The sequence below is a fragment of the Phyllobates terribilis genome, unplaced genomic scaffold (genome assembly GCF_046119375.1).
Source record: "Phyllobates terribilis strain yellow unplaced genomic scaffold, ASM4611937v1 Scaffold_11__3_contigs__length_659146591, whole genome shotgun sequence".
Lineage (NCBI taxonomy): Eukaryota > Metazoa > Chordata > Amphibia > Anura > Dendrobatidae > Phyllobates > Phyllobates terribilis.
In genome coordinates, this window is record NW_027362771.1 from 257,439,417 (window position 1) to 257,463,454 (window position 24,038).

Sequence of the window (24,038 nt, forward strand, 5' to 3'; positions counted from 1 at the left end):
GTGCGGTTATCTTCATACACAGGGGAGGTGCTGTTATCTTCATACACAGGGGAGGTGCGGTTATCTTCATACACAGGGGAGGTGCTGTTATCTTCATACACTGGGGAGGTGCTGTTATCTTCATACACAGGGGAGGTGCGGTTATCTTCATACACAGGGGAGATGCTGTTATCTCCATACACAGGGGAGATGCTGTTATCTTTATACACAGGAGAGATGCTGTTATCTTCATACACAGGGGAGGTGCGGTTATCTTCATACACAGGGGAGGTGCCGTTATCTTCATACACAGAGGACGTGCTGTTATCTTCATACACAGGGGAGGTGCTGTTATCTTTATACACAGGGGAGGTGCTGTTATCTTCATACACAGGGGAGGTGCTGTTATCTTCATACACAGGAGGGGTGCTGTTATCTTCATACACAGAGGAGGTGCTGTTATCTTCATAAACAGGGGAGGTGCCGTTATCCTCATACACAGCGGAGGTGCTGTTATCTTCATACACATGTGAAAGGGAAATGTATGGACATTGCGGCGGTATCAGCCTCTATTGTGAACTTGATGCTGTTTGAGTCAGAGAGAGCAAGGAGTGAGGAGAGGAGGCAGATGGTGGTGCTGCATCCAAAAAGCTCTGTACGTGCAGCGTGCTGGGAGCGGAACAGAATTTTGAGTGAAGGTGAAACTTTGCCTGTGACTCCGGTCAAAGAGAAAGAATCACTTTGGGGGGACGACTACAGTTGGATGCAGAGTTGGGTTCCCCCCAAGGCAGCTGAGTGACGTGAAGGGCCTTCTGCTAGTCTGTGAGACTGAAACTGCGCTCCTGTGACAAGGTCAAGACACTCTCCTCGGTATCCCAGCTAAGTGACTCCACAGCCCTGATTAGGCGGAACCACTGGTTAGGCAAATTATAATTCATCTGTTAGCACATCCTGGTCCTGTCAGTTGTGGAGCTCAGGGGTCCTAGCCGTTCTGAGCTAGGTGAGTGTGAAGTTTCTTTGAGTTCCTTTCTTGCATTGCTGGGGCAAACCAGTTTCTGTTCTTAGTAAAAAGGTGTTCCCCAACAAATTGACTGCTAGTATCCTTTTTCCTTGGCCCGCAGTATCTGAGAGAGACCTCCCCGGTACACGGTCTACACACAGGAGAGGTGCTGTTATCCTCATACACAGGGGAGGTGCTGTTATCTTAACACGGGATGTAGTTAGGCAGAACCACATGTAGAGGGCTAGAAATAATTATATTAATAGAATACAATGAAATCTAAGTTATATCCACAGTCTTAGGGTTCTTTTGCCACTTTATGCAATATGGTTATGAGAAATGATTTTTTAAACAGGTACGCAGAGTTTATTTTACAAGAAATTTGTGAGATGAAAATATTGTGGAGTGCTCCCTCCATGCTTTGCTGTGTGTATGAGACCTTGCATTTATTTTTTTAAATCCCAAATGACAATGTAATGTTACACACAACAACCACCAGGGGGCGTTCAATAATCGTCCTAATACTAGTCCAGAAAATATTTGATGTGTATTGGAAGGTCTCATTTACCTGCAACACTAATCCTAACAATGTATTCATTAGAATTTTACAATTCAATCTAAATGTAGGAAAAGATCAATGACAACACTGCTGTTTATGAATGATGATCAAGACTGATTATAAAAAGTTATCATAAGAGGTACTTTACCAGTAAATGTCTCTCTTCCATTATTTACAGTACATATACCACTATGACTGAACTTGCATGTAAAATATGGCAGTATAGATATATAGATATACATACACACATACACATAGTGATTACACTAATAAAAATACTCATTTTGAGATGCTCTATACCATTACTGCCAAATGCTGCATATTATTTTCTAGGTAATGACAAATTAATAATTCATTATTCATCTAATTGGTTCAGTAGTTTCCTGCATAAATGCAGCCAATGTAATAAACATCATTACAAGGTAACCCCAATAGATTATCTATTGGATTTTATGATACAAAGTAAAATAGATTCCACAGCAAATCCAGCTGATGACATTGTGAACAGGTAATCTATAGGTGATCTATCAAACTTCATAATATATTAAAAGTCCAACAACAACATTTTGTAACATTAGTTTTAGAAGTCTAGGTTGTTCAGAACACTCACAGTTGTTATGGCACTACAAAACCGACCCTTATGGGATAATAGATATTCTAATCACTTCATGTGTACTGACAAATAGTTTCTTTTAACCTGTTGGGAGTATCACGACGTGCATGTACAGGTGCATCTCACTAAATTAGAATATCATCAAAAAGTTAATTTATTTCAGTTCTTCAATACAAAAAGTGAAACTCATATATTATATAGAGTCATTACAACCAGAGTGATCTATTTCAAGTGTTTATTTCTGTTAATGTTGATGATTATGGCTTACAGCCAATGAAAACACAAAAGTCATTATCTCACTAAATTAGAATACTTTATAACAACAGCTTGAAAAATGTTTTTAAAATCCGAAATGTTGTCCTACTGAAATGTATGTTCAGTAAATGGTCTCAATACTTGGTCAGGGCTCCTTTTGCATCAATTACTGCATCAATGTGGCGTGGCATGGAGGCGATCAGCCTGTGGCACTGCTGAGGTGTTATGGAAGCCCAGGTTGCTTTGATAGCAGCCTTCAGCTCGTCTGCATTGTTGGGTCTGGTGCCTCTCATCTTCCTCTTGACAACACCCCATAGATTCTCTATGGGGTTAAAGTCAGGCGCATCTGCTGGCCAATCAAGCACAATGATACTGTTGTTTTTAAACCTGGTATTGGTACTTTTGGCAGTGTGGACAGGTGCCAAGTCCTGCTGGAGAATGAAATTTCCATCTCCAAAAAGCTTGTCGGCAGAGGGAAGCATGAAGTGCTCTAAACTTTCTTGGTAGACGGCTGCGCTGACTTTGGTCTTGATAAAACACAGTGGACCCACACCAGCAGATGACATGGCTCCCCAAACCATCACTGATGGTGGAAACTTCACACTAGACCTCAAGCAGCTTGGATTGTGGCCTCTCCACTCTTCCTCCAGACTCTGGGACCTTGATTTCCAAATGAAAATTGGAACTCTGGGACATTGTGGAGTGAGTCAATGACTGCCTTCTGGACATCTGTCAAGTCAGCAGTCTTCCCCATGATTGTGGAACCTACTGAAACAGACTAAGGGACCCTTTTTAACCTTTAGGAAGCCTTTGCAGGTGTTTTTTGTTAATTATTTTAATTTACTGCGATAATGACTTTTGTTTTTTCATTGGCTGTAAGCCATAATCATCAACATTAACAGAAATAAACACTTGAAATAGATCACTCTGTTTGTAATGACTCTATATAATATTTTAGTTTCACTTTTTGTATTGAAGAACTGAAATAAATTAACTTTTTGATGATATTCTAATTTTGTAGAGATGCACCTGTATGAAGCATAGACATGGGCAGAATTAAAGGAACCCTTCCCTAATACTTGGTTGCACAACATTTGGCAGCAATGACAGCCTCCAGAGATTCTTGTAGCCTTGTGCAGCCATTATGGTGATCACAGAATTTGGTGCTTTAACAGTGGAAGCCTGGTGGTGAGTGAGCTCCAGCCTTCTGCTGTAATTGCTATTACCTAGTCCTATAACCCTTTAGATGCTGTGGCCAATAGCCTCCGCAATCATATACTGTACGCTTATAAGGCTCCGTTTATGAAGCAGAATACAAGCCCTCATACTGCTTGCATACATAAAGTAAAGCGCCACTCCGGCTTTTTTTCTTTACTTCATCGCTGGAGTGGTATCACTAATGTATGTTCTCTGCCTGTAGTAAAATTCTTACCAGCCGCTATCTTTTCCTGTTCTTGACGCCGCTTCGGTCATCTTCTGCTAGTTGTGCCCTGCAGGATCGCTCCCGTGTCTGCTGGGAAGTCACTGCTCAAGGTAAGTCTATGAGAGCCAGAAGGAGGTGCCCATAGACCTACACTGAGAGCTTGTGACTTGTTACTTCTGATCAGTCACAAGTTGCGGTCACAAGATCGTGGAACGGTCAGTAATAGTAGAAGACGGCAGCTGATAAGTATTTTACTAGGGGCAGGAAACATGCATTAGTGATACCACCCCAGTGATAAAATAAAAAACAAAACAACGCCGACATGGTGCTTTAACCTCTTCTTCGCCTCTTCTGTGAGAACTGACTAAAGCAGCTGAATTAGATAGAATAGCTCATTTGAGGGTGGCTATTTTACCTATCTGCTGGAAAGAGTTGGTAGTTAGGGTTCCACCAGTTGTACCCCTATGGATCCATCAATAATGGCAGAGAGAGTCTATCAGTATATTTAATTAAATTCATACATGGCAGAATGACTTTGCAGAATGAGTTCTATTGGCAGCACTTTGGGGTATATAGAATTAAATTAACTTTTAGGAAACTTTTATTGGAAGGGGGTCATAATCTTTACTTTATGGGTTGCATGATTACAGAAATACCCTATTTTATAATTTGTGCCAATTCCTCAAAAAGTAACCATCAGTGGAAACCTAGTGGTAATTGACCTCCAGCCTTCCGCTGTAATGGCTATTTCCTAAACCTAAACCCCTTTAGATGTTTTGTTGAATAGCCATGGCAACCATATAAGCTTATAAGGCTCAACGCATGCAATTGTAAGGCAACTCCTCCAATTCCTCCCCTTTTTGAGGTGCCATGGTTGCTATCGACCATAGCACCTAGGGGCAGGAATAGTCTAGATCAGAGTTACTTCTGATCCTGGTTGGTTATTAAAGTGTTACGCTGTTTGTATAATAAAACCGACAACGCCAAAATTATGGCATAGGGACAGTTCTTGTGTACACAACATCATAGCACCGTCACAGGAATGCCATTCTATGTAATGTACTATTACAGTGCAGGAACATAATGGTAATAACACACAAAAAAATACAATCCAAAATTTGATCATTAAAAAATGAATAATCTGGGAAATGTGTGTAAAAATGTGTCCTCTGTTGCTCCACGGCAAGCTCTGCTGCCTAGCACAAGCTCCCATGAACTGCTCTGAGGAACACAAAGCCATGTAAATTACTGTTTACAGCACACCGCATGTACGAAAAATGCTGCAGCTTCTATCAGAGTACACACAATATAGCACAAAGAAGAGGAGGGAGAGAGAAGTTGCCTATGGCCAGTTTCATGCATTCGTGTTTTGTGGCCCAATGCATGGACTTGTGCAGGTATCCTGACCCAAACTCACCAGTCCTATATATGCTTATGAGACAGCTGAGTTTGGGTCAGGAGATCTGCGGCTAGTCCATACACGGATGGCAGAACATGGATGTGTGAAGCCGGCCTTACACTGAGCGAACTAACCTAGTAATGTAAGGAAATGTATGATGAAAACTGCTTTGATAACTTCATGACCGGATGAGAGAGGTCTCGTGTTAAAGAAGTTCTGATTGAAATGAAACAGTTCTACTTAATAATATCACGTCCTTGCAGATTTTTACAGATACGGTGGGTTACATTTCCCATTGTGTTATAGATGTAAAACTGGGGTAAGGCCAAGTTCATATTGTGCATTGGGTTGTAATGTATGCATAGATAAAACCCACACAACACTTTTCAGGCACAATTCCTTGTATATATTTAGGACTGTAGGGCCCGATTTCTTAGGACTGGAGTTGTGTACGCCAGACTGGTGGGCGGGATTTAGGATGGGCCTAAATTTGGCACATTTTAGAACTGGGGTGCGGCTTTGGTCTGAGACTGGAGTAACATTTCTTGAACTTTTCATGAATTTATCAGGCGGACTTTGCCATGCTCCAGCTTCTCCCACTTTGGCAGAGCTAGCCAAAACTGGAGTGAAAATGCCAAAAGTTGCTATGTTTTTGAGCAATTTCATGTTATGCCAACATTTTGTGACATTTGAGAGTGTTTTACGCTGGAATTAACATTTATAAATGGGGACCGTAGACTACTATAATCAATGCGGCCTCAAAATGGACAGTGTAGTAAAGTGTTAAATCAATTACCTTTCATTCACAAAAAATTAATTTTAGATTATTTATTTTCTTCTTTTGAAATTAAATATCCTTCTATTTATTTCTTAAAGCGGTACTCACCAGACACCATATTGATCCAACAGATGTAGCCACAATTGTAGCAGCCCTAGGTGTGTTGTACATTAATGCCAGCTCCCCAAAACTTCCTCGGTTGTCATAGCAACCAACGCATTTTCCCACACCATCTACCTTTACATAAATGTCATAGGTCCCCCTGTGAAAGTAAAACTCAGTTAGTCACACTAACAACGTCTAACGGTATATTCCTGCATTGTGGTTGTTTTGCAAAAGCAAAGAATTTTTACAATAATTTTTCACAGTTTTTGAAAGACTGGAATTATGTCATATATGGACACAATATATATCCCTATAAAGTACAATAATCGCCATGACAGATACATTACCATAAGTGGATAAAGGCAGAAGTACACAATTCCACCATCTGCTACTATAGAACTATCAGTGTATAAATGAGTGAGCTCAATGCCCTAAACGCAAGATCGTTGCACTTAAAGGAGTTGTCCGGCCTTGGTGTATAAGTCTGCAGTCACTAAATGTAACTGCACACTTGTGAATCCTCACAGCGCATACACTGCGCTGTGAGGATTCTCCAGAGTCGGGAGCGATTTGCATACTTACAGCCACATTCTGACTAGACGTGTCACACTTGCATTGAACAAGCGTGTGCATGTCTAGTTTGCACATGACCGCATGTATGCAAATTGCATACTTGCAGTCACGAGCCCGGCTCCGGCATTGGAGAATGCTGGCAGTCTGAAGAGCATGCTGTGAGGATTCACAAGTCTGCAGTCACACAGAGTAACTGCAGATTTGTAGCCTAAGGCCGGACAACCCCTTTAAGGTTTTGCTATATAGTTTTATATGGACAAAAGTATTGGGATGCTCCTCTTAATCATTGAATTCAGTCTTTTCATTTAGTCCCATTGCCACTAGTGTATAAAATACAGCCCCTACCCATGCAGTCTGCTTTTACTAATATTTGTGAAAGAATGGGTCTTTCTAAAGAGTTCATTGAATTGTCATCAAGGCCCTCTCAACCAACATCAATGTTCTTCTCGATGAATAGGCAAAATGCTCTCCTGGATAAGAGGTTGCAAATGCCAACAAACACACTCCAATATCTTGTAGAAAACATTCCCAGATGAGTGGAGGCTGTTTTAGCTGAAAAGGGAGGACCAACTCTATATAACATGCCTATGGATTTCGAATAAGATATCATAAAATATTTTGTTGGCATGTGTAGGTTTCCCAATACTTTTGTTATATACAACACTGTGTGAAAGGTTTTAGGCAAAATTCTTTTAGGTACACTTGCACAAAGTTAGACTTTTTGTAGGATTATAGTCATGAGTATGAGTAACCAATTATACCAAACAGGTGATAATGATCATCATTTTCATTTATAGGTTAAAACACAGTAATTAACTGAAACAGTTGTGTAGGAGGCTGAAACAGTTGTGTAGGAGGCTTAAAAATGGGTGGGGAACAGCCAAACTCTGCTACAAAGGAGAGAATGTCATACACAAGTCATACACCAAGGTAAGACTGTGTACAGCAACAAGACACAAGGTAGTTATACTGCATCAGCAAAGTCTCTCCCTGGCAAAGATTTCATGCAAACTGGGGTTTCAGACTGAGTTGTTCAAGCTCTTTTGAAGAAGTATCAAGAAATAGGTAATGTTGAGGACCGAAGATGCAGTGGTCAGCCAAGGAAACTTAGTGCTGCAGATGGAAGACACGTCATGCTTACTTCCCTTCAAAACTGGGAGATGTTCAGCTTTGCCATCAGCTCAGATCTGCCAGCAACCTGGGAGACCCATTTACTGTTAAAATTGAAACCAAAAATGTATACCTTCGATATGGAAACAAGGTCGAACAATTCAATTATGCACTAAAACATATGAATTTGGGACCTGAAAAAGCATGTATTCTGCAAGGACAACGTAATGGTAGTAACAGCAGACAATAACAGCTTTTAAAAAAGGGCTGGATAATTTCCCCAGTATAACAGTGTGGGTTATAGTTAAATTAATGACAAAATGTATAATTGGTGGAGAAAGGTTGAACTTGCTGGACCTAGATTTTTCTTCAACCTATGTAACTATGTAATGTCTCCAAACCTACAGCTAATGTCATTAAAGGGGTATTCCCAACTCCAAGATCCTATCCCAATATGTAGTAGTTGTAATAATAATAATATTAGCAAATACCTCCAATTAGAAATGTAGTATAGTTTTTCTGAATTGCTATGTCTCTTTCCTCATGTGCAGGCATTGCAGGACCTTAGGTATCCATAGTTACGACCACTAGCAACAAGCTAACTAACTGTCACTATATCAGTGGTCGTAACCATGGATACCTAAGGTCCTGCAATGCCTGCACATGAGGAAAGAGACATAGCGATTCATAAAAACTATACTACATTTCCAATTGGAGGTATTTGCTAATATTATTATTACACATACAGCATATTGTTATAGGATCTTGGAGATGGGAATACCCCTTTAAGTATAAAGAAGATAAGGAGTTCTGTAAGTGATATGGCCCCCATATAGCCCCGATCTCAACATCATCAAGTCTGTCTGAGATTATATGAAGAAGCAGAAGGATTTGCGCAAGCCTTTATCTAGAGAAGAGGTGTGTTTATTTCCCCAAACCGTTTGGAACAACCTCCATACCGAGTTACTTCAAAACTGTGTGCAAGTGTATCTAGAAGAATTGATGCTGATATGAAGACAAAGGGTGGTTCCATCAAATATTGCTTTGATTTAGATTTCTCTTTTATTCATTCACTTTGCATTTTGTTAATTTATCAAAATTACCTATCAACACTTCTATTTTTGAAAGTATTCTTACATTGCAGCATTTTTTCCACACCTGCCTAAAACTTTTTCACAGCACTGTAGTGTATATATAAATAATACACTGCTACTAAGAAGCATATGCAACTGTAGTTTTTCTCTATGCATATACATGTATGTTTGGAATGACGGCATCAGTATTAATATTCCTTTCCTGAAGTGTTAAGAACGTTGTACCTGTCAATAACATAAAAGTTGTCCCCGTCATCACCTTGATCAATTATGTGGTCTCCACATTTAACCAACTTCTCGAACATTGCATCTAAAACCTGAGACATCTGTTCCTAAAAATAAATAAATAAAAACAAACAAATCAAAAACCTATACAGTGCAACAGCAAGGAAAGATTCATATGGTATACACCATGCAATCTTCCTCAAATTTAAAACATCATTTTTAGCTATACTTCAGTTTAGGACTATATTATCATATAGCAAGAAAAAATCTTGGTAAAAAGTCCTTGCATCTTATAGTCCGTGGTAGGTGCAGCAAGGCAATGCCAGACCTCCCTAATCGCTACATTAAAGGGGTTGTCCAACAGAACAAAAAGTGTTTTAAAATATTATTAGCAACAAAAATTAGCCAGTCAGCCAGCCCCCTTCATACACTGCCCTTACTAATGTGCTTGTTTTGTAAGGGCTTATTTTAAAAGTTCAGTTGGTTTGATTCCACAATTGAAAAAAGCCTGCAAGGGTCTGAAACGTCTTGTTGTAGTTTTCCTACATGTGGAATAAATGAACTGATCGAATACACGTGAGTGCCGGGATTTCTTCATTTTGGTTTGATTCCTAAACTTCAACATTCTCAATTTCAGCTTTCATTTAGCTTTATGGAAGACGGAGACCAGGTAGTGCAAGGTGCATAGGCACGTCTAGAGAAAAAGGAAATTTCAAAGTGTTCATTCAGCTCAGTGTTTTCTCAGACTGATAAGTCCTCCGTTTAGACAGAGGCTTCAACAACACAAGGGGGATGTCATAATGTTTCAGGGACATAAAAGTTAGAGTTAGACAAAGAATAGTGGAATCCATGTGAAACTGCAGGATGCAAAGATTACTTTCATACAACTGGGCTTCTGGGTGGGAGAGTGGGGTGGGAGTTTAGGGGGAGGACTCCCCCTGATATCGAGACTCAGTAATATGTTACTTGTCTGGTTAGCTGTTGATAATATTGTAAAAAAATATTGTAAAACTGTTACGCTCATGCCCGGACTGACTGGCGTGAGCGTGATTAGTGATCCCACTGTACCATGAACCGAGGAGTGCCTGGAGGGGCATAACTAAGTATCAACCCGATCCGACCAAGGTCGCACGGCGGCTCAGTCGACTCCGTGAACCAAGGAGGAACCGAGCAGAGGGACCAGGTGCTACTCCAGGTCAGACCCCGGTCACAGCTGTTGACCCACACCAGGGAATGCAGGAACAGGCAGGTTAGACTGGCATACAGGCAGGTGGGTATTGGCTGGCACGGCTGGTATGCAGACAGGTGGGTACTGGCAAGCACGGCTGGTATGCAGACAGGTGGGTACTGGCAAGCACGGCAGGTATACAGACAGGTGGGCACTGACAAGCATGGCTGGTATGGAGACCGGTGGGTACTGGCAAGCATGGCTGGAGTACAGACAGGGAGATACTGGCAAGCACGGCTGGAGTGCAGACAGGGAGGTACTAGCAGGTTGGAGCGCAAGCTGGATAGGGTCCAGTACAGACTGGAAGACAGGAACAGAGCTGCAGATGCGGTAGACAAGCAGAGTAAAGCGAAACAGCCGGAGCAGAGGACAAGGCAGAGCAGAGAGAAACCGCCGGAGCGGTGGTCAAGGCAGAGCAGAGAGGAACCGCCGGAGCGGTGGACAAGGCAGAGTAGAGCGAAACCGCAAGTGCGGTGGACAAGGCAGAGCAGAGCGAAACCGCAGGTGCGGTGGACAAGGCAGAACAGAGCGAAACCGCAGGTGCGGTGGACAAGGCAGAGCAGAGCGAAACTGCAGGTGTGGTGGACAAGGCAGAGCAGAGCGAAACTGCAGGTGCGGTGGACAAGGCAGAGCAGAGCGAAACCGCAGGTGCAGTGGACAAGGCAGAGCAGAGCGAAACCGCAGGTGCGGTGGACAAGGCAGAGCAGAGCGGAACTGCCGGAGCGGTGGGCAAGGCAGAGCAGAGAGAAACCGCCGGAGGGGTGGGCAAGTCAGAGCAGAGGGAAACCGCTGGCGCGGTGAGCAAGCAGAGCCGAACAGGGCTGAAGGTGCAGGCAGAGAGGACAGGACTCTGTTCACATGGAACAGACTGGAAAATGCAGGAAGATGGCTAGAACACAGGAGGTAGATACGGAGGAAGGGAAAAGGGACAAGCAGAACCAGATACACACAAGGTACTTACTATGAAGTAGCGAGTGGACACAAAACTCACAAACAGAAGTACAGAGACAACGAGTTGGAGTTAGGTGCAGGTTCAGACACTGCAAGAAAAGGGAAGGTATGGACATAGAGACAAACAGGTAACAGGCTAGGAGACAGTTCAGACAGGAACTGATACTGCAACGAGATACAAGAACGAGCCTGGGTATACAGCCCCCAGGGTGGCGGAAACAGACTAGAAGTCACAGGTAACAGGCCTGGGTATACAGCCCCCAGAGTGGCGGAAACAGACTAGAAGTCAGAGATAACAGGTCTGGGTATGCAGCCCCCAGAGTGGCGGAAACAGACAAGATACAGGACAGGACCTGGCAATTCAGTTGCAAAGACAAACTGAGTGAAGGTGTTGCTCAGGCACCTCCTTCTGGGTGGAGTGGGTTTAAATATCCAGTGACTCACAGCAATAGGCTGGGGACGCATTAGGAGTGCGCCCACAGCAGCTATAAGAATCAGGAAGTAACCGGGCCGCCGCCCTAAGCAATCAGACAAGAGACATGCACACAGCATGAACTGGAGCAAGGTTTGCTGGCTGGACTGACAGATAAGATTGCGGTCTTGTATAATGGGAGGTGGTGCACTATGCAAGCACGCCGCCAGGGATGTTACAAAAACTTTTTGATATAGTCTGCATCTTTCTACCAGCCGGACTATCCTGCGTAGCAACCTTTCATCATTTTTTCTCTGCCATCCATGTCAAGGGAGATTAGCTACAGTGCCATGGGTTCTAAATTTCTTGATTATGTTGTGCACCATGGACAAAGGAACATCAAGATCTCTGGAGATAGACTTGTAACCTTGAAATTGTGGATATTTTTCAACAATTTTTGTTCTCAAGTCCTCAGGCAGTTCTCTTTTCCTCTTTCTGTTCTCCGTGCTTAGTGTGTCACACACAGACACACAATGTAAAGATTGAGTCAACTTCTCCACTTTTTATCTGGATTCAGGTGTGATTTTCATATTGCTCACACCTGTTACTTGCCACAGGTGAGTTTGAAACAAAGTTGTTTACCCACATTTTTGGAAAGGGGTCAATTTTGTCCAGCCCATTTAGTTGTTTTTTTTGTGAAATTATGTCCAATTTGCCTTTTTTTCTCTGTCTTTTTTTCACAAAGGAAATAAATATGTGTATAACAAAACATGTGTAATCGCAATACTTTTGGGGGAGAAATACTTAATTTTCTGTAACAATTTCAAGGGTGCCAACATTTTTGGCCATGACTGTATACAAATATATATATATATATATATATATTTATTTATATATATATATATATATATATATATATACACATATATTTATATATATATTTTTCTTGCTTGTAGTTTTCATTATAATTTCAGTAAACTGTATTACTACTTTTCGCCATTGTGTGTGAATCCAATTAGTCTTGCATCGTCGTATCCAATTTAAACATACATAATTTTATTAACAGTGCCCTCATGTCCCACTGCCCTGGTCTCAGCAACTCCAATTACCACTGTGGTCGACACAGGTAAACAGCTTCCTGAGTAGGCACATGATCAGTGCAGTGTATGAAGGGGGCTGGCTGACTGGCTCTATCTTGTTGCTAAGCTAGCCTTCTTTCGACTGATAAGCAGAAAAGGGGTCTGGCTTAACACTGTAATAGGATGACTTTCACCCAATTGTAAAGACATAATCTATTACCAAATTAAGTTACAGACTGAGACCTTAATTTATTCTTCATAGGTACATTTTGCCTTAAGTAAATTTACAAAGGAATACATTTTTAACAATAGTACACAGCCTTGAACCAGCCTTATGCCTCTATTTGTCATCAAACCATGCTTGTCAATGCTGTATGTATGGAGTTATTACGTAGACGCAATATTTGGTGGAAAACCTACATACATAAGGCATCTAAATGACTGTACCATGATTTTTTTTCTGTTGGCTTTTTACAAAATCAGACAAAACAATCTTGTATGAAAATGGAAGTATATGGATATGTAAGGAAATATTCATAGCCACCTGTATAAGAGCCATATAGTAGTTTAGTACAAAACAGAGCCATAATGTGGCTTTGTGTAAAAGACTTAAATGGAAGTATCACTTCTCTTGTATCTGTAGTAAAAAAAACATCTCAGACTCTCACCATTTGACCATAGCAGCGAGTATTGGAACACGTTTTGTTACGCCACCATTCACCAGGGCAATAGCGTTCGATTACCTTTGTGTTTCTCCGTACATTAAGAGACATTTAAAATTAGGTTGCATGACAAAGCCCGCTTTACGTCTGATTAATTTAACTGAAACTAACTAGACTTACTTGATCCAAGCTCTTAAACAAGAGGATGTCTTTACAGGCTTCTTGCAATCTGTGTCGCTGATCATCTGTTTTTGGGTTGATAATCTAAATAAACAGTAAAATATATAACGATCAATTGTTTTTTGACCCGTAGACAGATCAGCAGTACTGACTTTAGCCCAAAACCTTCATCTAATACAGCAGTGGCATTTTTTCATACTCCCAACTGAGCAGGCATTACATATAGTTGAAACCAGAAATTTACATGCACTATATAAAAAGACACATATGCATGTTTTTCTCAATATCTGACATGAAATCAGAATAAACCTTTCCCATTTTAGGTCAATTAGGATTACCATAATTTTTAATATTTGCCAAATGCCAGAATAACGAGAGAGAGAGAATGTTTTAAGGTATTTTTATTACTTACTGCAAAGTCAAAAGTTTACATACACTAAGATTACTATGCCTTTAAACAATTCTGGATTGCCCATATGATGATGTCATGTGTTTGGAAGTTTTTGATAGGTTTTTTGGCAACATCTGAGTTAGAGACACACCTGTGGATGTATTTTAATGCACACCTGAAACACACTGCTTCTTTGTGTAGTATCATGGGATAGTCTAAAGAAATCAGCCAATATATCAGGAAGAGAATTGTGGACTTGTATGAGTCTGGCTCATACTTCGGTAAAATTTCAAGATACCTGAAGGTGCCTCGTTCATCTGTACAAACAATTATATGCAAGTACAAACAAGATGGGAATGTGTCTTTTTATATATTGTATGTAAACTTCTGGTTTCTACTGTATATGCAAGTAAAGTATTTTCTAATAAACACAAATAAATGCTGTGTACTTTACCCTTTTTTCTGTTTCATCGTCTTCTTCATCTGGATTATACGCTTCTGCACACACTATAATACAAAAAAAGATCCGAAAGAATTACACATAAAGTTCCACATTTCCCCCACGTTCTATAATAGCAGGCATTAGCTCTTTAACTGAATGAATGGACAAACTACTACAGTCACTAGTAGTAAGCGCCTCTGGCTACATTAAAAGGCAGCACAGAAAAGTTTTTAGTAATTTGAATATTTTTCATTATTATTTACTGTTTTTCATACATAATTCTTTACTTTTGATGGTATATTACGAACAGTATGAGGGCATGTAAAATGGGAGAAACATTCTTGCATCCATAACAAAACTATACATATGGTTTTGAAGTGAGAAATGAATTTATTGCAAGGACAATGCCTTTTTTGCAAATATATGGGTGCTATAACTTTTAGCAGTTTGTGACGGCAATGTGGTGTCTATACTATAGGTTATAGAATACATAAATTGCAATGGATATAGTTTGAGATTCCCCAGTTACTCCAATTGGAGTGACTCCGTTATAAGTATACTTTTAAAGGAAATCTGTCAGCACTTTTGACCACACCAATCTGCTAACATTGCAATGTAGCAGTATGTAGCTGATGATACTGCTAGACTAATATAGGAAACAAAGTTTTATTGAGTTGTCAATGAAAACATGGGGCAGTCCTGAACAAAGGAAGAATCCTGGCTTCAGAAATGCACTGTGTATAAAACAGCATCAAGCATCTACGTATAGTGTCTGACACTTGTAGTGTTTGGCCAGAAACCTCTTGTGTCCAGTGTCATCCATTGATTGATACCAGCACCACCACCCCACGTCAATGGTGGACGGCATGCAGTGCAACACGAAGGGGCTCTACGTAGTGATCAGTGTTCTGTACTATCTGATTGTACAATAGATCTCTGGTGTCATCACTATGTCTCTCTGACATCACATTGGCCAAATTCAATAGGTCATCTACATAAACCTCTTTCTAAGCACAAACAGCTGCCAGAGTATTAGGTCTCTTCCATACTCCAGCACACAAAATTGTTATCAATGAGGCTGCCTATTTGTGCACCTCACCTTTGATTGTTACGATATGTGCACAATGAGTCTTTCTGCTGAGTTGTTGTAACAGAAACTGAGCAGGAATACAAAAACTTTTTGAGGAGATTTAGAGGAGCTCAGTGTGAACCCCCAGACGAAGTAGGGTTGAAATGCGTGTCAGGGTCTGAGGTGGAGGCTGATGTGGTAACACATTTTATTAGATTGTAAGCTTACGAGCAGGGCCCTCGCTCCTCCTGTAATTGTTGAACTAATTGTCACGCAAGGTGTAGAAAAGACTAAGTGCAACACAAAGGGAAGAGGGCAAGGGGGCCCAGACTCTAGGGAAAGGGGGTAGTGGAGACCTCCTAGGTTGACCTGATATCACCCTGTCTCTCCTAACGTTCCTATATTGGTTCCACACCAATCGTCGCACAGGAACCTCGCCCTGTCTTTCCCTGGCGTATGGCCCTGGCTAGGGAAGGGAGGGGATAAGCGCTAGTCGATCCCCACTGACAACTAAAGACAACAAGGGGGAACAAACAAGGGAAGATAGCTTAGCTTTTAGTTGACTTCAGAGAGATGAACACACGTCCTCTTAGCTCCAGAGAGGAAGAAGTACTGCTCTTGCTTAAGCCTTCACAAGGGGTCGTGTGAATATCACCGGCACCACCCTCTATCAACAGACAGTATTTAAACACCCAGCCTGGGTGTCAATTAGCCAGAGGGAGGGCAACTGCAGAGGGAGACTGCAGGGCAACTGTTTGTCACATCTGACACACCCATGACATTAGTATTGTATTTCTTTTCTGGACATGGACATATTTTCTGGACATGTCCCCACTTAATTGTAAAGTGCTGCGGAATATATTGGCGCTATATAATTAAAAATTATTATTATAATTATTATTATTTTTTGGGTGTGTATGATTATAATCAAACACCCCCCAAAAAAATAAATAAAATAATTGTACCTTATCTTTTCACTATTGATTTTGTTTTCGTGTCTTACATTGCACCGAATATCTAACTCGTTGAGTTGCATTGTAATTAATTTTGTGGATATCTATATGTGCCTATACATATTATCATCACTTCTTGGTAGTATTATGCCATCTTCTGGCTACCCTTAGCATTGCTCTTTTATTTTTACTATTTTGTGTCTCCCATTGGCCTTTTCTTGCTTTCATATTTTTATTAACTTTTACATTTATTTTTATTGAGTAGTTGTGCATCAATAAAATATTCATTGCATATATATACATTTATCTGATTTCGGATTAAATTAGAGTAACACTTACCATATTTGCCGGCGTATAAGACGACTTTTTTGCCCTGAAAAACATGCCTCCAAGTGGGGGGGTCGTCTTATACGCCGGGTGCACTTCAGTGTTGGGATGTGCTGGGTAGATGCCGGGGCCCTGAGCAGGCGGGGGGCCCACTTGCGGTCGGGCACCCCGCCGGGCTATGGGGGGAGGAGAGTGGTGTCAGCGCCCGCCCTTCTCCCCCGCTTGCTCAGGGCCCCGGCAGCCGAATACTTAACTCTCCCCGTGCCTCCGCAGATCCGCTGTCTTCCTGCTGTGTTCTCCCTGTGACGTCTCAGGTCAGAGGGTGCGGTGACGTCTTTACACCGCGCCCTCCCCTGAGCCGTCACAGGCAGCGCAGAGCGGGAAGATGCCGGCGACGCTGGAGTCCAGACCAGAGCAGCGGCAGGAGGAGTGAGGTGAGTACTGAATTTTTTTTTTTAATGTATGGAGGCATGGGGCATAATATGGGGGGTGACATCCTGCATGGGGCATTATATGGGGGGGTAACAGCCTGCATAGGGCATAATATGGGGGGTGACATCCTGCATGGGGCATTATATGGGAGGGGGTGAGTATATAACAGACTCTATATTTTGAGTGGAAATGTTGGGGGGTCGTCTTATACGCCGGCAAATACGGTATATGATATTTTACTTAAAAGCCCCCAAGCACATAGCCAAAAAATCATTTAGAATAGCTATCTCTCCTTACTCCACTATACATAGGAACAGTTAGCTTGGCCAAGCTTTCTTGCGTTCTCCATAAGGGAGACGCTGCCAGACTCCTATGGGAGTGGCTTATCTCAGCACTGAACAAAAAGATTGGCCATTGAAATTCAAAAGGTCAGATCTTTTTCTCCCGAAACATCATCTAATGGAGAGGAGTCCAGAAGTTCCAAACACACACTAGAAAGTCAGCTGATCCCACTAAAATCAGTGGATTCAGACAACTTTTATCTAATGTCTATAGGATTCTTAGGATGCACTGCCAGCAGAGAGTCTCTGAAATTTAGTTGATGTAAAGTGTATAAAACAATTCTTCCATTACAACACGCTTTGAGAATTATATGTTCTGTTCATTAGCTCCAATCTCAGGCTATATGCCCACGATCAGGCTATAGTAGCATTTTGGACAGAGTGTATTTTCGCTGCGTCCAAAGCGCTGCATCCGATCACGCAGGTAAATCCGCATGTGTTCACTGAACACGTGCGGAGTTACCGCACCCTATACATTCTATTGCGGAAATTAGCGTCTCTGCAACAGAAATTGGCATGCTGTGGCTCATAAACCAGCGCCGCGGGTGACTTTACATCTATAAATCCCATCCACTGTGCTTCTACTGTACAATGCATCATTTTGTCAGGTGAGCTGCGTCAAAAACGCACACACAACACGAGCAATTGTTACAGCAGCATAGGGAGCAGCAGCAGCAACAAATGGCGCGACAGAACACAAGTAAGCTGCTTATGCAGCAGCTCCAGCTTTAGCAGCAGCTCCAACAGGACCAGCACCATCAACAGCAGCAGCAAATTGGCATGGCGACAGCTCCGACAAGGTCAGTGGGCGACTTTTCCATCCGGAAGGTGATAAGGGGAGCCCTGCAGAAAATGACCCCGGTAGATGATATAGAGGCCTTTTTGACGGTGGTTTGAAAGGGTCACCGAGAAGGAGAGACTTCTGACAGAGCAGTGGGCAAAGGTGCTGGCGCCATACTTGACGGGGGAGCCCCAGAAACTTTATTATGACTTGGACTTGCAGGACGCAAAAGAGTATGGCAAGCTGAAAACGGAAATTCTGGTGCGCTTGGGGGTGACGATGACTATCAGGACACAGCAGGTCCACCGCTGGGCATATTACTGTGACAAACCCCCTCGCTCCTAAATGTTTGAACTTTTGCACCTGGACCACAAATGGCTGCAGCCGGAGTCCTCTATGCCTGCGCAGATGGTAGAACAAATGGTGATAGACCGGTTTGTGCATTCCCTGCTGAGGCCAATACAGACTTGGGTTGCTCAGGGTGATCACAGGAATGCCGATGAACTGATCGGACCGGTCGAGAGATATCAGGGGGTTGAGGGTTCCTTAGGAAGGCAGCCCACTCCATACTGGGGATCCCAATAGGGGACGGAGGCCCAAAAGAGGATGGGGCATCCAAGGTCCAAAGGGGCGGGGAAGGTAATGCCAAAGGGTGATATCATATGCTGGAAATGCCATGGCCCAGGCCATATTGCCTCCCTTTGTCCCCTTGACTCCCAAGCAAATGGACTGCAGCCTGGGACACCGCTGTTCATACTATGCGTATCCGGCCTGCAGTGTGAACTGTCCACCCAGCGAAGGGCCACAAGCTTGTCCAGTGAAGGTAAATGGTTGGCAGGTAACTGGACTGTTAGACTCCTGGAGTCTGGTGAACCTTGTGACGGCCACACTTCCTCTTCAACTGATCCCAGGGAAGAAGGTTGGCGTCCACTGCATTCATGGTGATGCTAAAGACTATCCGGTGGCCAGAGTGAACATTGAAACGGCCCACGGTACTGAGTCCCACGAGGTCGGCGTCGTCTAGGACTCGTTGCACCCCATTATTATAGGCCAGGACTTTTGTTTGTTTAGGGATCTGTGGGGGAAGGGTTAAGGGTTCGTTGGCTCGGATATGATACCAGTTATGCCTGTGGAGGTATCACCACACCCAGAGTTGGACGGTTTTCCCTTCTGTGTTCTTGTGGGGTATGAGGAGTTAGTGTCCCCTGAGACTGACATTCCTGAGTTAGGGGTGACCAGTGAGAATTTTGGGTTCGCCCAACATAGGGACCTAACTCTGAGGGAAGCCTTTAACAATGTTACAGTCATAAATGGTATTGCACAGGAGTCGGGGGCTGACACAAGATTTCTCTATTTTATGTTGAGTGGGGAGTTGTTGTACTGGCTTACGAAAGTGAGGGAGGAGCTTGTGGAACAGTTATTGGTGCCGGGACCCTATAGACAGAGGGTTTTGGACATGGCCCATTCACATGTCTTGGGTGGCCATCTAGGAGTGGATAAAATGCTGGAACAGATCGTGCAGAGGTTCTATTGGCCCAGATATCACTGGGAAATCTTAAAGTATTGCAGGTCCTGCCCTACATGCCAGTTAACCGCCCCCACCTCTCACTTTCGAAGTCACCTCATTGCCCATCATTGAAGTGCCGTACCAGAGAATTGCTATGGACTTGGTTGGTCCCCTGCTCGTGGGCATCAATATATATTGGTCATCTTGGACTATGCCACCCACTATCCTGAAGCGATCCCCCTGAGAAACTCCTCTGCCAAGAGTGTAGCTCACGAATTGGTCCACATTTTTTCACGGACAGGGTTACCAAAGGAGATCCTGACCGACCAGGGAATACCCTTTATGAGTAAGGTGATGAGGGAATTGTTTAAGGCCCTGCAAACCTCCCAACTGAGAACATCAGTATACAATTCTCAGACAGATTGCCTCGTGGAAAGATTCAACAAAAAGAGTATGCTGAGGAAAGCCATAGAAAAGGACAGTAGAAACTGCTACTGTCTACTGCCTATCTGTTGTTCTCTATCCGAGAGTTTCCACAGGCCTCTACTGGGTTCTCACCATTTGAACTCCTGTATGGCCGACATTCGCGGGTCTCCTAGTTATAGCAAAGGAAACCTGGGAAGCCGAAGTCAAGCCCCACTGGAGCGTCATCGAGCACGTCGCACTGATGCAGGAGAGGATTGCGAAGGTGATGCCCATCGTAAAAGGACATCTCCTCTAGGCACAAGAGGCTCAGGGAATGGTTTACAACTGGTCAGCCAGAGTGAGGCAGTTCAATCCCGGAGGCCGAGTCCTCATGATAATTCCTACCGTAGAGTAAATTCTTGGCCAAGTGGCAAGGGCCGTATGAGGTGGTGGAAAAGCTTGGTGAAGTGACCTATAATATTCATCAACCAGGAAGACGTAAACCATACCAGATCTACCACGTCAATCTCATCATACCATGGCAAGACAGAGAGCCTGTTGAAACTCTGTGCTTGCTGGGCCAGCCAGAAAGCGAGGTGGGAGGAGTTGCAATAGCGGAGACGCTGTCGAAAGTATCCATTTTACCATAATTGACATTTTTCCTTAGTCCGTCACGGCCTAAGACGAGCAACCACTTCACTGGATCATTCTTCGTCTTCTATCCCCCCACCACCCGGTAATGTTGTCATATCTCCCCCTCTATCAAATACTCATTGCCTTACACTTTTAATCTAATCTATCTTCCTTTTAACTACGGAAGAATACACCACCTGGTACCTACCATCTACTGGTAAGATCCAGCTCAACACAGAAGAAAACAATCACCCCCTTCAGCAGTTCCACCACGTCAACATCCTCTTGAGACTGCATCTCTTCCCTCTCATTTTTAATCATTGTACATGTATTTTAACTACCGTACATATATATTTTTAATCAATAAATTTAAATGTTTTACCTTTATATGTCTATCGTTCTTTCCTCCCTTCATTGCCTAGATCCAGTGCAAGTTATTACTTATTTTATTAAATCTATTCCTGACATATTGTAGTAACTCTCTTACTTGCTACAGGACCCACTAGGCCTACCTACGAGCGCCACTATTTAAAAAAAAAAATAAATAAAAAATAAATATATATATATATATATATATACACAGTTGAAACCAGAAGTTTACATACACTATATAAAAAGACACATATGCATGTTTTTCTCAATATCTCACATGAAATCAGAATAAACCTTTCCCGTGTTAGGTCAATTAGGATTACCATAATTTTTAATATTTGCCAAATGCCAGAATAATGAGAGAGAGAATGTTGTAAGGCATTTTTATTACTTACTGTAAAGTCAAAAGTTTACATACATTTTATTAGTATTTGGTACCATTGCCCTTAAACTGAATGACTTGGGTCAAACGTTTGGGATATCCTTCCACAAGCTTCTCACAATAGTTGGTCGGAATTCGGGCCCATTCCTCCTGACAAAACTGGTGTAACTGATACAGGTTTGTAGGTCGCTTTGCTCGCACCTCCCTTTTCAGCTTTGACCATAAATTTTCAATAGGATTGAGATCAGGGCCACTCCAAAACATGGACTTTGTTATCCTTAAGCCACCTTGTTACCATTTTAGCAGTATGCTTTGGGTCATTGTCCATTTGGAAGACCCATTTCTGCCCAAGCTTTAACTTCCAGGCTGATGTCTTGCGATGTTGCTTCAGTATTGCCACATAATCTTCATTTCTCATGATGCCATCTATTTTGTGAAGTGCACCCGTCCCTCCTGCAGCAAAACAACCCCACAACATGATGCTGCCACCCCCGTGTTTCACAGCTGGGATGGTGTTCTTAGGCTTCCAAGCTTCTCCCTTTTGCCTCCAAACGTAACGATGGTCATTATGCCCAAAAAGTTCAATTTTAGTTTCATCAGACCACAGGACATGTCTCCATTTATTAAGATCTTTGTTCCTGTGTGCATTTGCAAACATTAATCTGTCTTTTATCTGTTTCTTTTGGAGTAATGGCTTCTTCCTGGCAAAGTGGCCTTTCAGCCCATGTTGATACAGTACTCTGTTTCACTGTGGATATTGGCACAATCTTACCAGCTTCCGCCATCATCTTCACAAGGTCTTTTGCTTTTGCCCTTGGGTTGATATGCACATGTCGGACCAAAGCATGGTCATCTCTGGGACACAGAACCTGTCTCCTTTCTGAGCTGTATGATGGCTGGACATTTCCATCTTGTTTGTACTTGCGTATAATTGTTAGTACAGATGAAAGAGGCACCTTCAGGTATCTTGAAATTGTACCTAAGGATGAGCCACAAGTCCACAATTCTCTTCCTGATATCTTGGCTGATTTATTTAGACTTTCCCATGATGCTACACAAAGAAGCAGCGTGTTTCAGGTGTGCATTAAAATACATCCACAGGTGTGTATCTAATTAACTCAGATGTTGCCAGAAAACCAGATCAGAAGTTTCCAAACACATGACATCATCATATGGGCAGTCCAGAATTGTTTAAAGGCATAGTAATCTTAGTGTATGTAAAGTTTTTACTTTGCAGTAATAAAAATGCCTTAAAACATTCTCTCTCTCATTATTCTGGCATTTGGCAAATATTAAACATTATGTTAATCCTAATTGACCTAAAATGGGAAAGATTTATTCTGATATCGTGAGATATTGAGGAAAACAAGCATATGTGTCTTTTTATATAGTGTATGTAAACTTCTGGCTTCAACTGTATATATACATATATATATATATATATATATACAGTACAGACCAAAAGTTTGGACACACCTTCTCATTTAAAGATTTTTCTGTATTTTCATGACTATGAAAATTGTACATTCACACTGAAGGCATCAAAACTATGAATTAACACATGTGAAATTATATACTTAACAAAAAAAAGTGTGAAACAACTGAAAATATGTCTTGTATTCTAGGTTCTGCAAAGTAGCCACCTTTTGCTTTGATGACTGGTTTGCACACTCTTGATGAGCTTCAAGAGGTAGTCACCGAAAATGGTCTTCCAACAATCTTGAAGGAGTTCCCAGAGATGCTTAGCACTTGTTGGCCCTTTTGCCTTCACTCTGCGGTCCAGCTCACCCCAAACCATCTCGATTGGGTTCAGGTCTGGTGACTGTGGAGGCCAGGTCATCTGGCGTAGCACCCCATCACTCTACTTCTTGGTCAAATAGCCCTTACACAGCCTGGAGGTGTGTTTGGGGCCATTGTCCTGTTGAAAAATAAATGATGGTCCAACTAAACGCAAACCAGATGGAATAGCATGCCGCTGCAAGATGCTGTGGTAGCCATGCTGGTTCAGTATGCCTTCAATTTTGAATAAATCCCCAACAGTGTCACCAGCAAAGCACCCTCACACCATCACACCTCCTCCTCCATGCTTCACAGTGGGAACCAGGCATGTAGAGTCCATCCGTTCACCTTTTCTGCGTCACACAAAGACACCGTGGTTGGAACCAAAGATCTCAAATTTGGACTCATCAGACCAAAGCACAGATTTCCACTGGTCTAATGTCCATTCCTTGTGTTCTTTAGCCCAAACAAGTCTCTTCTGTCTGTTGCCTGTCCTTAGCAGTGGTTTCCTAGCAGCTATTTTACCATGAAGGCCGGCTGCACAAAGTCTCCTCTTAACAGTTGTTGAAGAGATGTGTCTGCTGCTAGAACTCTGTGTG

The 24,038-nt window shown here is 42.3% G+C and overlaps 1 protein-coding gene across 3 annotated transcripts in view; it reads right to left on the reverse strand.

Annotated features, from left to right (window-relative positions):
* Positions 1-24,038, reverse strand: part of PRKAR2B (protein kinase cAMP-dependent type II regulatory subunit beta) — a 180,758-nt gene that overhangs the window by 26,476 nt on the left and 130,244 nt on the right. For all 3 annotated transcript variants that reach the window (XR_012251236.1, XM_073652218.1, XM_073652217.1), the window contains exons 3-6: positions 14,471-14,523; positions 13,626-13,709; positions 9,114-9,220; positions 6,115-6,268 (exon numbers count right to left, since the gene is read on the reverse strand). Coding sequence is in view for 2 of the 3 variants with exons in the window: in XM_073652218.1 (XP_073508319.1) it covers positions 6,115-6,268; positions 9,114-9,220; positions 13,626-13,709; positions 14,471-14,523 (398 nt within the window). In the remaining variant the exon portion in view is untranslated. The remainder of the gene's footprint in view (positions 1-6,114; positions 6,269-9,113; positions 9,221-13,625; positions 13,710-14,470; positions 14,524-24,038) is intronic.